Source organism: Nicotiana sylvestris, chromosome 2 (assembly GCF_000393655.2).
Source record: "Nicotiana sylvestris chromosome 2, ASM39365v2, whole genome shotgun sequence".
Classification (NCBI taxonomy): Eukaryota; Viridiplantae; Streptophyta; class Magnoliopsida; order Solanales; family Solanaceae; genus Nicotiana; species Nicotiana sylvestris.
In genome coordinates, this window is record NC_091058.1 from 76,039,019 (window position 1) to 76,057,140 (window position 18,122).

At 41.7% G+C, this 18,122-nt stretch overlaps 3 protein-coding genes across 3 annotated transcripts; all 3 read left to right on the top strand.

The window, feature by feature from the left end:
* Nucleotides 1–3,815: 3,815 nt before the first annotated feature.
* Nucleotides 3,816–4,274, top strand: LOC138885093 (uncharacterized). The gene has a single exon (XM_070165992.1). The coding sequence runs from the start codon at nt 3,816–3,818 to the stop codon at nt 4,272–4,274; it is 459 nt and encodes a 152-aa protein (XP_070022093.1).
* Nucleotides 4,275–10,332: 6,058 nt separating this feature from the next.
* On the top strand, nt 10,333–11,454 carry LOC138885094 (uncharacterized). Its single transcript, XM_070165993.1, has one exon. It carries the CDS (start codon nt 10,333–10,335, stop codon nt 11,452–11,454), a length of 1,122 nt encoding a protein of 373 aa, XP_070022094.1.
* Nucleotides 11,455–13,282: 1,828 nt separating this feature from the next.
* LOC138885095 (uncharacterized) lies at nt 13,283–13,808 on the top strand. Its single transcript, XM_070165994.1, has 2 exons — nt 13,283–13,506; nt 13,589–13,808. The coding sequence occupies exons 1-2, from the start codon at nt 13,283–13,285 to the stop codon at nt 13,806–13,808; spliced, it is 444 nt and encodes a 147-aa protein (XP_070022095.1).
* Nucleotides 13,809–18,122: the final 4,314 nt, after the last annotated feature.

Below are 18,122 nucleotides of genomic sequence, written 5' to 3' on the forward strand. Positions count from 1 at the left end.
GTCTCTTGGGCTCTAAGAAATCGGGAAAATCAGTCCAAACAGCAATGCCATGATGTATCAATAATAAATAACAGTGACTAAGATACGATATGCAAGTAAAAACTGAGACTGAGTACAGATAATATTTAACAGGCAGTTCAACATGTAACGCGACCTTTGTGGGTCCCAACAATACCAACACATAGCCTCAATATTGTTTCTAACATGATTTATAGTAACACGTAGAGAGCATACAACTAACAACAAGTTATTCAACTTTACAGTTTTACGGAATGGACCAAGTCACAATTCTCACGGTGCACGCCCACACGCCCGTCACCTAGTATATGCATCACCTCCAAAATAATCACATGACATAAAAATCCGGGGTTTCATATCCTCAGAAACAAATTTATAATTGTTAGTTACCTCAATCCGAGCATATTGCTACTCCAAAATTCCCTTGCCTTGTGAGTCGGCCTCCAAACGTCTCGAATCTAGTCACAATAGTTTGATTCAGTCAATACAATTAGTGAAAAATTAATTTCATATGAAATTACTAATTTTCCACAAAAATCCGAAATTTAACTTAAAAATCGCTCGCGGGACCCATGTCTCGGAATCCGATGAATGTTACGAAATATGAATTCCCATTCAACCACGAGTCTAACTATACCGAAATTACTAAATTTCAACAATAATTCGGCCCTCAAATCCTCAAATCTATCCAAGAGGGTTTTCAAACTATTTCAACTTAAATCACCAACTAAATGTTAAAAACAACGATGAATTGGGGTAATCTAACCAAAATTGAGTTAAGAACACTTACCTCGATGTTTTCCTTGAAAATCTCCAAAAAATCACCTCATCCAGATCTTCCTTGGTCCAAAAATGGAAGAATGAGACAAATTTGGACTTTATTCTGCTGCCCGGGGTTTGTTCTTTGCGTTCGCGGCCCTCCCCTCGCGTTTGCAGTGAACAAATTCCTCAATAGCGATTTCCAAACTCTTCCAGACAACCTATAGTATAATGGTGATAACTTTCTGCACACAACTCTAAATGACAAATGGTTTGATCTTCTGAAAACTAGACACCAAGGGCTATAATTTCATCAGTTGCACATTTCCTGATTCCTTATATATTGTGATATATAAGCTTCCAAAGTCAGTCATATGCAATAGCGATTTTCGAACTCTCCCCGGAAAGCCTGTTGTGTAACCACCATAACTTTTCGTACAAAACTCTAAATGCTAATGAGTTTACCTTTCTCAAAACTAAACACAAAGGGATACAACTTCTCTTTTTTTGGATTCTCTCCAAATTCCTTATTGATTGCGAGATATGAGCCTCCAAAGTCGGACCTGTGCAATAAAGATTTCCTTCTTCCTGAATGCGGAGAACAAACTTCCAGAAGCCAAATTCTCCTTCGCGAACGCGAAGAACAACACCAGACATCAGAAAATCAGCATCCAAAGTAGCCCAAAATGATTTCAAACAAATCCAAGACCCCCCGGGACCCCAATCAAATATGCCAACATGCCCTAAAATATGATACAAACTTAGTCCAAACCTCAAATCGTATCAAACAACGAAAAAATCACGAATCACACCCCAATTCAAGCTTAATGGAAACTAACGAATTCCAACTTCTATATTCAATGGCGAAACTTATCAAATCAAGTCCGATTGACCTCAAATTTTGCACACAAGTCATAAATGACATATCAGAGCTATGAAATTTTTCAGAACTTGATTCTGACTCCGATATCTTAAAGTCAACTCCCCGGTCAAACTTCCAAACTTAAATTTCTTGTTTTCGTCATTTCAAGCCTAATTTAGCTACAGACCTCGAAATAAATATTTGGGCACACTCTTAAGCCCGAAATCACCAGAGCTATTGGAATCATCAAAAATCCATTCCGGGGTTGTTTACACATATTTCACCATCCAGTCCATTATTCAACTTAAGCTTCCAAACAAGAATTGTTCTTTCAATTAAATTCTGCATCATCTAGGAACAAAACTTGACCACCCTCACAATTAATAATACACAAAATGAAGCTACTTAAGGCTTCAAATAGCTAAACGGGATGAAAATGCTCAAAACAACCGGTCGAATCGTTACATCCACCTCACTTAAACATATATTCGTCCTCGAACGTGCCAAGAGTTGTTCCAAAAGCCATCAAACTGTCGTGTAGCCTTACCAGGTACACACCCGGGGGTGATCCCACCTTACTTTATCCTATATAGGTCTTATAACACCACATAACTGAAATCTCTTAATTCAACCTGGCCTATAAGCCTTAGAATCCAAATTTCCAACATCTGTAATTTCCTACAAGATCTGAACTTTGCATCTATACACTACATATTTCTGAACAAGTTGTACCAAGATATAACTATATACGGCCAAAATTGGGGAGTTCGACTTTGGGGCTACTGTGGCACTCCACGCCCAACCCCGAAAAGCTCGAAACAGAATGTGAAGTGTGACCCCGAGGTGCGTCCCTCGATGAAACAAATCGAAGGTTCACTATGGTCAATGTCGGAGTAGTCCAATCCATGATCGTCATGGAAAGGTCGGGAAAAACTCCCAATTACACGTGGTTAGAGCTGACCAGGTCTGAAAGAATAGTACAAATACATACTAGGTCATTATACAGCTGTACCAATAACATTTCCTCATCATTATTAGGCATGTACTATGTTGGGATCCCCCCGTCCTATATAAAGGGGACCCTTGTCATTTTGTAACACACGAATTATGGAATGCAATAGAACATTCTCTACTTTTCTTGCATAAATGTGCTCAACAATTGCTCTACTGCTTTATTGCTCCTCATTTATTATGTTCATTCCTTGTTTGTTCCTTGTTCATTTATTCTTCATTTATTGTTTATTTGTTGTTCATTATCAATTGTTAAAGGCTGCCCTCGAGGTCCTATATTGCTGAGTTCAAGGCCCTCAATCTTGTGACCACATTGGTTTGCTTATCATTTCTTGCTCATTTACACTTAGCATTATTCACATAACAACTAGTATCAAGATAAGTCACGTATTTTTAGAACCATAAATCAAATATAATTGTTATTACAAATTTTCAAGGTAAACAGTTTGACGCCCACCGTGGGGCTAAAAATAATAGCGTTTATTTGGTGCTAGTTTTCTAATAACACACATTATTCTTCACACTTTTTGTTGTCAAAGATTCTTTGATTTCAGGACAAAATATGTCAAAAACACAAAATGCACCTGCTCATGACAGTGAAGGACTTGGAGAAAATTGCGGCATAGGGCTTGGCGTGCCACCTGTAAACCCTGAGGGAGTTCCAAAAATGGAGCCATTTAATATTAAGTCCCACAACGCTCTAAGCATGGAAGCAGGCGCAAACCGTATAATGAATGAACACAGGGAGGCCTAGGATGGAGGCGAAGAAGCACGAGAAATGGAAGAAGGTGGAGTCAGCCTGCAAGTGATATTCGAGATGCTTCAAGCTCAGCAAGTCACCATTGCTAAACTTTAAAGCCAGAACAAAACCCGTAACACCGCCGAACCAATAAACATACAACACAAGCCAGTGCTAAAAATACCCGATAAAAGCGGCTCGAGGACTAACCCTACAATCATGAAAATGCTCGAGGAATTGACCAAAAGAATTGAGTGAAAAGAAAAGTAGATAGAGGCTAACGATAAAAAGGTGGAGACTTATAACTCAAGGGTCTATCAGATCTTGGGCGCACCCCCGATTCTGAAGGGTGTAGATTCAAAGAAGTTCGTGCAGAAACCATTCCCATCAAATGCGGCTCCAAAGGCTATCTCGAAGAAATTCAGAATGCCTGATGTCCCGAAGTATAACGATACCACAAACCCCAATGAGCACACTACCGCTTATACTTGTGTTGTAAAAGGGAATGACTTAAAAGATGACGAGATTGAATCTGTCTTGCTGAAGAAATTTGGAGAAACACTGTCGAAGGGGGACATGATGTGGTATTACAACCTACCCCCAAACTCGATGGATTTGTTTGCCATGTTGGCAGATTCTTTTGTGAAGGCGCATGCCGGTGCCATCAAGGTTGCTACAATGAAGTCTGACGTCTTCAAGATCAAACAAAGGGAGAACGAGATGCTAAGGGAATTTGTATTTCGATTCCAGATGGAGAGAATGGAATTACAATTGGTCTTCGGTGACTGGGCAGTGCAAGACTTCACTCAGGGCTTGAACGAACGAAGCTTGATAGCTTCAAAGAGCCTAAAGCAAAATTTGATCAAATATCCCACCGTGACTTAGACAAATGTGCACAACAGGTATCAATCGAAGATCAGGGTTGAAGATGACCAATTGGGAGCTCCCTATGGCTCAGTATATCCAAGCAGGCTCTTAACAAAGGAACAAAGATTAATAGAAGGGGAATCGAGACCAAACAAGGAAAGATACAAATCGTATGTAGAAGATCAAAGAAACGCCCCGAGGCGTAATATACCTCGAGGTGATCGAAGGACATATCGAGGTCAAGGTTCCCGGAGACTCATGAGTAACTTTGGTAGGCACACTGGGCCGGTAGAGGAACCCCTATTATCTGAGTACAACTTCACTGTTGATGTCTCGGACATCGTATCGGCCATAGGTAAAATCAAAGATACTAGGTGGGCCAAACCCATACTGTCAGATCCTTCATAGAGGAACCCTAACTTGGTATGCAAATATCACGGCACTCACGGTCATAGGACCGAGGATTGTAGATAGCTTCGAGAAGAGGTAGCCCGACTGATCAGTGAAGGGCACCTTCAAGAGTTCCTCAAAGACCGAGCTAAAAACCAATTTCGGTAAAGAGATACGAACAGGAACAACGAACCGGAATAACCACATCACGATATCCACATGATCATAGGGGGGGTCGATGCCCCATAAGGACCCGTTATCAAGCGAACAAAAATATCCATCACAAGGGAAAAGCAAACTCGGAGTTACATACCAAAGGATGCTCTCACATTCAGCAAAGAGGACATCGAGACCTTGTCTCAGCCTGATAACGACACATTGGTAATTTCTTTTCTTTTGAATAAGTTTCAAATTAAACGTGTGCTCGTGGATCCAGGTAGCTTGGCCAACATAATCAGGTCAAGGGTGGTGGAGCAGCTCAGACTGCTCAACTAGATCGTACCCGCCTCTCGAGTCCACAATGGATTCAACATGGCGAGCGAGACAACAAAAGGGGAGGTAATCCTCCCGGTCAACGTGGCCGGTAAAATCCAAGATACCACGTTTCATGTCATCGAAGGTGACATGAGATACAATGCCTTACTTGGAAGGCCGTGGATACACAGTATGAGGGCAGTGCCATCAACCCTTCATCAAATGATGAAGTTTCCAATCAAAGATGGAGTTAAAACAGTGTATTGGGAGCAACATGTAGCAAGAGTGATGTTCGCAGTACATGACATGGCACCGGCATCGACGGCCTCTACATCGAAGAAGCCAAAAGACAAGCAAACATCTAAGTAGAAACCATAACCTACTTTCTCGGTTGCGCCCGAATAAATGAGTAAAGGACCATACCGCATCCACGGAGCGAGAAATTGAAATATATCGAGGCTCAAACACTATCATTGCTAAGGTACAACCCTCTCCTATTCCATTTACGTTTTATGCTGACTTATTGCAGGTGTTCGATTGAGAGGAACCGAAGCACCCTCTAGCTCGAAGACCTTGGGTTTTAAAGCATGTGTTGCACTCTTTTTCCTTTAAATTGAGTTCTATCCCAAACGGGTTTTACTGGTGAGATTTTTAATGAGGAAACATCCATATGCTACCTAAGGAGAACTCATCAAGTAGTCAAGGCTTCTCTTCGATCAATCTCAAGTATTGGGGGCATCACCCCGGGAGGTCACCTCTTCAAAGAAATCGAACTCACCCCGGGAGTTCACCTCTTCAAAGAAATCGAGCTATGCCTAGGAAGACCTCAATATGAGAATGTTGTATTGGGTCAAACGGTCAAATGAGGTCCATGTAGAATAATCAAGCCTCCAAAGGCAATAAACATGTACGCATATATCAAGTAATTGAGGAAGCCTCTTTGCTTACCAAAACACTTCGTGCCTCGAAGAAATTCACTACTTTCTCAAAAGATGGCTCAAGGGACAAAAACTTTCGAACACTCGGGGACTGTCATCGACAGTCAGCTCATCAAGCCATCAAAAACTAAAATTCATAAGACCTTGATTAGGAAACTTCAATCTCGCAAGCCCTCAGTTAGGCAACATCAAATCTGTAAGACCTCAACGAGGCATGCCCAAACTTATAAGACCTTAAAAAGGCATAACCCCGATATTAAGGCCAAGGCTATATATTCGAACTAGTAAGACCCCTAAAAAGGCATACCCTCGATATAAACACCGTGGTTATCTCACCCGGTGACTAAAGGCTACGGCTAAACATAAAGACTACGGTCATATCAAAAGACTCCGGCCAAATTAACGCGGCTCGGAGACGTCCGACTGCCGCCATAAAATTAAAGGCCTCCAAATACTTCGAAAACACTTCGAAAAGAACCGGTTAATCAGGCTACCCCCCACATAAGCAAAGGAGCTACGATCATATCAGCTCCAAACAATGAAAGGCTTCGAGACAATCAGCTTTCAGTAAAAAGGCTTCAAAAAATCAGCCTTGAAGAGAACCTCTCGATGTACTCAATTATCGTCACAATCGACTCGTAATCGAGGTTCTTATTTGAGCCGTCAAAGAGTCGGACGAACACAAAACACGCCAAGGCATAATCAAAACTTCAAAGTCTTTAGCCGAAATGGGGGAAACCTATAGTCATATTAGAGGTCGCATCGACCCAATCTAAAAGTGCCTAAGGGCCAATGCGTAAGAGCCTAAGGGCAAGCCTAAAGAGCCTAAGGGCCGAGCTAAAGAGCCTAAGGTCCAATATGTTGAAAACTTAGGGGCCAATGAGCCCGAGTCAAAACTTGATTCTAGGACTGAGCCCTAAACGGCCAACTATTATCAATTACTCATCAAGCACAACCTAAGGGTTCTAATATTAAAATCCAATATACCGGACTAATTATCGGCAAGCATCAAAACTCAAAACATAAAACACGAGCAAGTGGAAATTTATTTAAATGGAAAACCAAAGTGTTCCTTTTTTATTATAAATAATGGTACAAAGATACATTTACAACATTCCCGCAAGGATCCCTATAAAAAGAACAAGAAAGAAAAACCAAGTTTACCCTCGGGAACTTAGCCTTTCCCCCCTTGGGGATTATGTCTCCATCGACTCCCTCGGGACTGATAACTAGGAATTCTAGCCTATTTTATGCTGCTTTTTGCTTAGATTTTTGATTAAAAGTGAGTACAAGTATTCCCAAAAGCTAACTTATTGTGCTTGTTTGCAGTGTTTGGTCAAAAAGAGACAAGGATGTCATAACCAACTCAAATAAGAAGTGAAACCTGCACAAGTTCAAAGCAGAGTCAAAAGAGCGTTGACAGCGAAGAAACAATCGCGAACGCGGAGGAGCCACCGCTAAGGCAGTCTTGATTTCGCTCTTAGCGGTGGCAAAGTTTAGAGAGTGTGTTTTGGGCTTATCAAGTCACTACCGCCCGTGGTGAAATTTCACGACAACTGTAGCTTTAGCGCGGAAACGGTCGAGTTATCGCCCTTAGCGGTAGTCAAAATCAGAGAACCAGAAGTGGAGCTAAGAGTTGAAGACCGCGGTCCGCGCTTGATTTTGTGCGGAGGCAGTAGTCTTAGCGCTGCAGCGGTCCATTTTCCGCTGTCAGCGAAACCTCCGTAGGGGCATTTTTCTCCAAAAAATTTAGCTGTTTATAAATAGTTGTTTTTCAGATTTTTAGGTCATCCGTTGTTTTGTAAAGTACGTGAACCGCCTCCTTTTACCTTTTTGGGTAATTTTAGAACATCTTTAGCAATTAAACTTAGATTTTAATCCCGTAATTACTTTTTATGGCTTATATTTCATCTAAATCTTTAATTGTTTCTTTGATTATGAGTAGGTAAACCCATTAGCTAGGGTTGTGGCTCAACCCTAGTGTGGGTATTTAATGGGTCTTCAATTTTAGGGCTTGAATGTTTATGGGTGAATTATATTTGGATTGATTTATACTTTAAATGTTGAATTCGTGGTTGCAAACACTGATTTGTGCCTTTTTGACTTGGGCTCTTCTTGAGAAAGAGAGACTAAGTCTAGGAAATTCAGGCAAACAAGGAATTGGGGTGCATTCAAGAGATTGATAGCCCCAATTAAAGGGTTAAACCTAGAAATAGTAATACCTGACTTGAGCTAATTTTGCTTGCATTGTTTGAACACCCAATTGGGCTTGAGAAAGCCAATTAGGGTAAAGTTACTCAAACTACCGAAAGGTATATAGTGAGTAGTTATGTGCAACGGCTATATCAAGATCCCAATTATAACAAATTTTCCCTAAGTTTTAGATCCCGTTAGATACCCACCTAAGTGCAAGTCACTTCCCTAGTGCCTTTAGACCAACTAAGAAAACCTTACAAAAATATTATACTTAGCTTATTTTCCTGCATCATTAGCTCTCTATGGATTTGATCCCGGCCTTTTGGGTAAAAGCTACATCGACCACTCTTGCCACTCTATAGTGGTGTAGGGTTGGAACCGATCACTTTTTGGCGCAGTTGCCGGGGAGCTAAATAGTTTTAGCTATCTATCTCACTAGTTTTGTGTCTTCCTTCTGTGTTACTAACTTGTGTGTGTCATCAATTCAGGTACAAAATGGCAAACAATGATCCTCTTGGATATGTTCTCCCGGGGGAGGAGGTAGATGATAATGGTGAAGATGAGGTGCCTCTAGTACCTCAAGGTCAAAGAAGAGGCCACCATGCCAATGACAATATTCCAGACCCTCCACCGCCTCCTCCAAGTGTCGCTCCTCGGATGCATCCAAATAAAAGATACGCAAGTGCAATTGCCCCACCCCGGATTCGGGCGGGCAATTTCCAAATTACAAATGTGATGTTAACTTTATTGGAGCAGCGAGGGTACTTCACAGGTGCTCCCCATCAGAATACATATAAACATCTTAAAGGCTTTGTGGATACCTACTGGAGAAGCAAACAGACCAATGTGTCGGAGGATGCATTGAGATTGAGATTGTTCCCTTTTTCACTCAAAAGGAAGGCTTTGGACGGGCTTGAAAGACTTCTCTACCATTCCATCACTATATAGGATGAGTTGGCGGATAAGTTTATAGCTATGTTTCTCGCCAGGGCATATGGCTACTTTGAGAGATGAGATTTTGGCCTTCAAACATGAACCTAATGAACCACTTCATGAGATCTAGGAGAGATATCAGACAATGGTGAAAGAATGTCCGAACAATGACATGACCAAAGAAATGATCCAGCAGACATTCTACCGTGGCATTAACATGACCAATTAGTGTGTAGTGAACTAGGTAGCATGAGGAAATTTTATGAACACACCTTATGCTGAGGCATGTGAAATATTGGATGAGATGGCAGATACTATCTTAGCTTGGCAAAGTCAAGCTAATGTGCCACATGGTGATCCGACTGTCATTCATTTTTCACAAAGAGATCCATGACCATGGCCAGGCAATAACAGAGCTTACTACAACAATGAACCAGTTGGCAAAAGCTCAATTGGAACAAGTTCAAGCACCGAGACAAGTAAATGCTATGGAAGGTGTCAACATGTTGGTCAACAAGAGGCGATAAAGAAGTTAACAAGGTCAAGGTAGTCCGGATCAATATGAGCACGGTAGTGGTGGTTTCAACCAAGATGATGGGTATGATGAGCAAAGTGAAGAAGTTTAGTACGTGAACAATTATCAAGGACAAAGGGGTATTGCTCCTAACCAACAACAGTGGAGATCCCAAGGAAATTGAGGGAATCAAAACCAACAAGGCAATAGCAACTGGGAGAACAACAATCATAATTAGGGCAATCATAACAACCTGGGCAACTGGTGTGGCAACAACAACAATTGTGGAGGAAACAATAACCAAGGGGGTTGGAATAATGGCAATCAAGGGAATCTGGGGCAAGGCTTTCAAAGACCTCTGATGTATCAACAACCAAACAACCCACCTCCATTTCCGTCCCAAGGTCCTAGCTCATCAAATAATGAGATGGGAAGGATCGAGATGATGTTTGAACAAATGATGAAAAAGAATGCCGACTCTGATGCTTAGTTGGCATCCCATAATACTTCAATCCGAAACTTGGAGGTTCAACATGGACAGATTTTGCAATCTTTGAATACTCGCCCTAAGGGGGCTCTACCTAGTGATACGATAGTAAACCCAAAGGGTGGGAACAATACCGGACATGCAATGGCGGTGATCACAAGAAGCGGTAGAGGTGGTGATGTGAATACCTCCAAGCAAAATGAAGTTGTGAATAATGAGGTTGAAATGCAAGATGATGATGTTCCTATAGTTGATGAGCAAGTAAGCGAAGAGAATTTGAATGCAGAAGTGAGAATTGATATTCATGATAATGAGATGGAGACTCAAGATGACGTGAACCCGTCTAGGAAATACGTAATAGACATACCGAAAATGGTAGTGCCCAAGGCTAAGGCTCCCTTGCCAAGGCCTCCTCCACCTTACCCTCAAATACTTGCTAAGCAAAATAATGAAAACCAATTTAAGAAGTTTAATGAGATGATGAAAAGCTTGTCGATCAATATTCCTTTGGTGGAATCTCTTGAGCAAATATCGGGTTACACCAACTTCATGAAAGACTTGGTGACAAAAAAGAGATCAATGGATTGTGAGACCATTAAAATAACTCATCAAGTAAGTGCATTTGTTCACTCAATGGCTCCAAAGCTTGAAGATCTCGACGCTTTTATCATTCCATGTACCATTGGGAGTGCGAATTTTGCTAAGGCATTGTGTGATTTGGGAGCAAGTATCAATTTGATGCCTTACACCGTGTTCAAAACTTTGTGTATTGGTCAACCGATAGCTACTTCAATGAGATTTCAAATGGCGGATAGAACTATGAAGAGATCGCTTAGTATTATTGATGATGTTATTGTCCGGGTGGACAAGTTTATTTTGCCTGCTGACTTTGTGATTCTAGATTGCAAGGTCAACTATGAGGTGCCGATAATATTGGGAAGACCTTTCCTATCTACTGGGAAGGCATTGGTTGATGTGGAAGCAGGGGACCTCACCTTCCGGGTGGGTGATGAAAAAGTGGTCTTTCATGTGCGCAAATTAATGAGGCGGACGAATTGTACTGAAGTGTGCTCTTTTGTGGATCTTGTCACAGAGGTGATAGTTGATGATACTAGTGCTATGGTCAATGTGGATGATCCTTTAGAAGCAGTATTGTTGAACCTTGATGTGAATGAGGATGAAGGTCGGGTGGAGTGTGTCAATGCTTTGCTCGGAATGGGCTCTTATTCTTATGAGCCCCGTAAGCTCTCTTTGGATATTGAGTAAAGACTCCGCCAATAAAGCACTCAATTTAGGAACCTCCCATTTTGGAGTTGAAGCCTTTACCCTCACACCTCAGGTATGAATTCCTAGGCCTTACTTCAACTATACCTATCATTCTTTCATCTTGTTTTACTAACGTGCAGGTAGATGCAACATTGGAGGTTCTCCAAAGAAGGAAGAATACAATTGGATAGACTCTAGCTGATATTTAGGGAATAAGCCCCCCCTTTTGCATGCACAAGATTATACTTTAATATGATGCGAAGCCCTCCATAGAACATCAAAGGAAGTTGAATGAGGCTATGCAAGAGGTTGTAAAAAAGGAGGTGATCAAGTGGTTAGATGTAGGGGTCATGTACCCCATCTCGTATAGTTCTTGGACTTCGCTGGTGCAATGTATGTCGAAGAAGGGTGGTATGACTGTGGTTACCAATGAGCAATGAGTTGATTCCCACCATGACCGTCACCGTATGGAGGGTGTGCATGGACTACTGCAAGTTGAATAAAGTGACCCACAAGGATCATTTTCCATTGCCCTTTCTTGACCAAATGCTAGAAAGACTTGTTGGGCATGCCTTCTACTATTTCTTGGATGGGTACTCAGGTTATAACCAGATTTTGATTGCTCCGGAAGATCAGGAAAAAACCACCTTCACGTGTCTGTATGGTACCTTTGTATTTTCTAGGATGCCATTTGGTTCGTGTAATGCACCGGCTACATTCCAGCGGTGTATGATAGCTATATTTACCGACATGGTGGAGGACTTCTTGGAAGTGTTCATGGATGATTTAAGTATTGTGGGTGACTCCTTTAATGAGTGTTTGAAGAATCTTGACAAGGTGTTAGCCCGGTGTGAAGAGACAAATCTTGTGCTTAATTGGGAAAAATTCCAGTTTATGGTCGAGGAGGGAATTATCTCGACCATAAGATCTCAAAGTATGATATAGAGGTGGACAAGGCTAAAATTGAAGTTATTTCAAAGCTTCCTCCTCCTACTTCAGTCAAGTGGGTTAGGAGTTTTCTTGGGCATGCGGATTTCTACCAAAGATTCATCAAATACTTTTCTAAGGTAGTGAATCCTTTGTGCAAGTTATTGGAAAAGGATGCCAAGTTCGTGTTTAATGAGGAATGCATGAAATAGTTTGAACTTATCAAGTACAAATTGACAAACACTCCCATTATTACCACACCCAATTGGAGCTTACCTTTTGAGCTCATGTGTGACGCAAGTGATGTGGCGGTAGGAATGGTCTTGGTTCAAAGAGTAAACAAGATGTTTCACCCAATGTATTATGCAAGAAAAACAATGAATGATGCTCAAGTGAATTACACGGTGACAGAAAAAGAGTTTCTAGCAATTGTGTTTGCAATGGAGAATTTTTAGCCTTATCTCATGGGTGCCAAGGTTATAGTTCATATTGACCATGCAGCACTCCGCTACTTGATGACTTAGAAGCATTCTAAGGCTCGGTTATTGAGATGGGTTCTATTGCTTCAAGAGTTTGACCTTGAGATTGTTGATCAATAAGGGAGAGAAAACCAAGTGGCGGACCACTTGTCCCACTTGGAGGAAGAGGGGAGGCCCCGTGATGGCCTCGAAATTAATGATTCATTCCCTGATGAGCAACTCCTCTCTGTATCTGTGAATAGCATGTCTTGGTTTGCAGATGTTGCCAACTTTCTTGTAACCGGTATTATTCCGTGCGAGCTCTTTTCTAACCAAAGGAAGAAGCTTAAATAGGATAGCTGGGACTACTATTGGGATGAGCCTTACTTGTTCGAAATCTGTAATGATGGTATGATCCGGAGATGTGTTCCAAAAGAGAGTAAATGAGTATTCTGGATGCTTGTCATTCCTCTCCCTACGGTGGTCATCATGGTGGGGCGAGGACAACTTCAAAGGTGCTTAGTTGTGGTTTTTATTGGCCTACATTGTACATATTTGAGGTTGACATATTTGATGTGTGGGGCATTGACTTCATGGGACCTTTTGTGAGTTCATGTGGCAACACATACATTCTGGTGGGCGTTGATTATGCTTCCAATGGGTTGAGGTTGTGGATTTGCCCAATAACAAGGCCGAAGTGTGGTGGCTTTTATCAAGAAGAATATCTTTACTCGGTTTGGTACTCCTAGAGCGATCATCAGTGATAGAGGTTCTCATTTCTGCAATAAAGCATTTGACACTTTGCTTGCAAAGTATGGTGTCAATCACAATGTTTCAACCCATTACCATCCTCAGGCTAGTGGTCAAGTTGAGGTCTCCAACAGGGAGATTATGAGCATATTATCAAAGACTGTCAATGCAAATATGACTGACTGGTCAAAGAATCTGGATGATGCTTTGTGGGCTTAGAGGACTGCTTATAGGACTGCTTACGAGACTCCAATTGGTATGTCTTCGTACTTGGTGAGCTAGAACACAAGGTGATGTGGGCTTTGAGTAAATTAAATCTTGAATGGGATATTGCAGCAAATCTTCGGGTAGAGCAACTCAATGAGCTTGATGAGTTTCAGTTTCATGCCTATTCCATCTCGCCCTTGTATAAGGACAAGATAAAGTACTTACATGACAAGTATGCCCATAGCAAGGAATTCAAAGTAGGTGACTTGGTTCTCTTATTCAACTCCTGGTTTCGACTGTTCCTGGGAAAGTTTAAGTCAAAATGGAGTGGACCTTTTGAGGTGGTGCTTGTGACTCCATTTGGTGCTCTTGATTTGAAAAACAAAAATGGTAAATTTTTTAGAGTTAATGGGCACAGCGTGAAGCATTATCTTGGAAAGTTTGATGATAGCCATGTGGTAGCAATGATACATATCAAGTGATTGATGATAACCTGCATCGTGCCGCGACGTTAAATCAGGCGCTTCTTGGGAGGCAACCCATGTGTTTTTCGTCTTTTTTGAATTACTTTGTAGTGTAGGATTTTTTGAACTAACTGGTTGTGAGATGTGTGTAGGAATGTTTGATGCAGTGTAGGAATAAGCTGGAAAAATTGGCACTCTCTGAAGTTGGATCGCTGACAACACTCCATTTTTCGCGGTCAGCGGAGGCAGAAATTGGTGGCGGATGTGGGATTGAAAAGTAAAAAATGAGGCTTCTCTAAAGTTTCCACCGCATCCGCAGTGCTATTTTTCGTTGAGAGCGGTGCCTTACCACGACCGCGTACCATTTACCGCTCTCAACGGTAGTCTCAAAAAAGCAGTCCTTCTGTTCGTCAAAAGCACAGACCACGGTGATTTTTCGCGGCCGTGCTAGGTGAATTGTGTGGGCCCCTGTGTGTTTTCTATAAATAGGACCTCAGGCACCCTTTTACACTTTTCAATCTTTTCTCCCTCAAAGCAAAATTTTCGTTGTTCACGTTATCCCTAATATGAACAAACACAATCAAAGTTCATTTTTCACCATTCATCTCACATCTAGTAATTTCACTCCTTTATTATTCTTTAATTTTGTATTTTTTCTTTTAGTTGTTAGTTTTTACTTCTTCTTCCCCTTTTCTTTTAATTTTGACCTAGGGTTGTTTAGTATTAACTACATTAGGCTTAAAATAGTTAGGATTTATTAATGAATACCTAGTGGTGTTAACAATGTAGAGGATTTCTAAATGCATGACAATTTGAAACCTTAGGTTGACTCAGCCCGATTTAGACTTGCGCGGCCGTAGTTGATTTTCCGCGGTCAGCGTTGCTGAGTTATATCTGAGTTGGAAATAATGATGATCGTGGTCAGTGGTGACAATCTCCGCTAACAGCGGTCCAACATCCACGGCCATGATGCTTTCCTCGTGATCCGCAATGCTCAAGTTCAGAGAAGTAAAACTATGGGACCGCGGCCAAGGTTGATTTTTCGCAGACAGCAATGCAACCTCCGTAGCTGCACTAAATTTTCTATGCTCAACAGTAGTATAGAATCAGAGGGTGGGTAGTCTTATCCCCATATCTCCGCGGCCTCGATGCATTTTCCGAGGTCAGCGGTGATCATTCCGCGTACGCGCTTCATTTTCCGCTGTCAGCGGTCTGTAACTTTTTCTGTAAATTGTTCTTCTACTTTTCTTCACTGCTTCTTCTAGCACCAGTACTAACACTCTTCTACTGATTATGTTTGTAGACAATGGTTAAATCTAGAGGTGGCGGTGAGAAACAAAAAGGGGAAAGTAGAGTCCTCCCGAGGTAGGGGACGAGGACAAATTAAGTTAACCCCTGCAATACAAAAATCCATTGGGCAACTGACAAAGAATATTAGAGCTATAGACAAAGCTGCATTAGTGACTATGTCCCCTACCGGGAGGCCTCATAGGGTGACTTTGTGCAACCATATGTACCAGACTCCCTGGGGAGACTCAAGTTGATTGATGAGACTACCCCTCCAGCCTCTCCTACTTCTCAGTCCTCTTCTGAGTCGTCTGATGGCTCAGTGGAGAGTGGTGAATCCTCAGCTTCAGCCTCACCCACAACTTCATCACCAGCACAATATCCCTTAGATGTAGATGCTGAGGTACCGGATGATGGGAGAGGGGGTGATACCCAGATCAGAGGTGTGGAAAGCACAAGAAACCTAGAGGTGTGGCAATAAAGGTTTGTCAATGAGCTAGCATACCATAAATTCAGGGAGCGGTGGCCTCAAAAGTCACTCATTCATGAGCGCCAGTTCATAGAGCGGGATCTTCTGCCTCACAACCCCAATGTGAATCAGTACTTCAATGAACGAGTGGGATGGGAGTACTTCACTAGCAAGGTGCTGGATGCTAATTAGCACCTAGTCAAGGAATGCCAATGCCTTCCATATCAAAAAGGGCACAAAAGTGACTAAGGTGCGAAACCTAAAGGTCAAGTTTTATGGGAAGACGATCAATGATTACTTGGGATTCAATGATGAAGATGAGTCATTGTACTTAGAGAAGGTGGCGATGGATGAGGCAGCTCTCCCGTGGTTGGCATCACTTCTGGCTCTGTCAAATACTACTCAAGCATGGTTGACAACAGGGTTCCGATCTCGAGGAACACCTTGAACTATGTGGCAAAGGGATGTGAGACCTTTGTATGAAGCAGACTAGACCCCACTACTCACGACAACACTATGCCGATTTCCCAGGCGATTGTAGTGGAGGCTATCATGGCGGGGTTCTCGATCAATGTCTAGAATATCATGTATAGGGTGATCACTAGAGTGGTCAATGAGAGTGATAGATTTACCCCTTCTCGAACTTCCTCTCTATGTACTTGGAAGATCAGAAGGTGGAGAAAAGAAATTTCGATGTCATGGATAAGCCTAAGAAGCCCTTCTCGTTGTATAGCCTTCAGGGTCCAGACAACCCCAAATAAAAGGGATCCAAGGGCAAAGCTACTGAACTGGAACTGTGGATGTGCGGGAACTGTCTAGGCTGCCACTAAACTAGATAGCACAGACAACTTAGAAGTTGCTATCCAATTCAGTAGAAGAGTCTCTTAAGGAGCTTCTGGACAACCAGAAGAAGCTCCCGTAGATCCAAAATCTTGTCATGGACACTTTTGTAGTTCAAGGAAAAACACTTAAGGAGCTGAGCAAGCAGACAAAGAAACTGAAAAAGACTCGGGCTTCGAAGGAGTCGGTGAAGCAATTGAGGGGAGAAGTGTAGAAAATGAAGTCAGCTGACCACTTACCATTAGAGCTACTATTACAGGACCAACATCCAGTAGCTCAGATAGAGCAGGTTCAGGAGCAGGAGACTGAAGGAGAGCCCCGGATGAGGAGAGTGATGCCCCGAGTTGATGATGTGGAGATTGAGCTGGAGAATCCCGAGGGAGGTGCCTCAGGATAGCTACAAGACCCCGAGCCAGGTGATCTAGAGAGCCAGCCACAAGACACCATGCAGACAGAGGACCCATAGGGTATTTTTTTTACTCTCTACCCTTCTTTTTGATATTATTTTTGGTTAGTTAGCATTGAGGACAATGCTAGTTTTCATTTGAGGGGGTGGTCCTACCTTGATGATTTGGTAGCTGGTTTGTAATGATGATACTATTTTTTCTTTATGCTTATTTTTCAATTTTGGTATATATATAATTTTACCATTTATTTCACATTTCGTTATTTTTCGATCTTGGTCTGTATATAGTTACTCTCTCATGTTTATATTTCATTCCCTTTTATGTATATTCGTCTAAATCTCCTATTGTATATATTTAGTTTACTATTCGCATTTTACTTCATAACTTCTTTTGCAATTTTCCTTAATAGCTTCTTATTCGGTTCGTAGCTTCTTATTTTACAAGTTTTTGTGAGCAATAAGCTTTTGGATTTATTAATGTCACGGTTCTTTCCAAAGGCGGAGTTTGTGTGAACCGGGTGGCTCTTCCCGATGATGGATGACATGACAACCTTCTTAAGGATTTGAGTATATTTTTCTTTTCGTTTTTGTGTAAATAGTAGTTAGTGAGCAATAGTGCCTCAAGTAAAGCTTCACTTGGGTCGAACACATTTACCTTTGACCTTATGGTTAAAAACAAATTGGTGTGTATAGAATGGTGATAGTTGTGATCTTGAGACTCTTGTGTTGACTAAACAATCATCGAGTGGTTTCTCGGAACCATTTGTGTTGCTCAAATATTAGCTAAGGTTGTTGTGGGCCCCCGACTCTATTTCTTTAGCAATCCTATAGCTTGTGTGGTGAGGTATTGATTTGCACGT

What these genes read in the sequence shown, in the direction of transcription:
- LOC138885095 (XM_070165994.1), top strand. Translation starts at nt 13,283, where the DNA reads ATGAGTATTCTGGATGCTTGTCATTCCTCTCCCTACGGTGGTCATCAT. An exon ending in TATGCTTCCAATGGGTTGAG is followed by an intron (nt 13,507 to 13,588) that starts GTTGTGGATTTG and finishes TGGTACTCCTAG; the next exon opens with AGCGATCATCAGTGATAGAG.
- LOC138885094 (XM_070165993.1), top strand. Translation starts at nt 10,333, where the DNA reads ATGGCGGTGATCACAAGAAGCGGTAGAGGTGGTGATGTGAATACCTCC.
- LOC138885093 (XM_070165992.1), top strand. Translation starts at nt 3,816, where the DNA reads ATGCCTGATGTCCCGAAGTATAACGATACCACAAACCCCAATGAGCAC.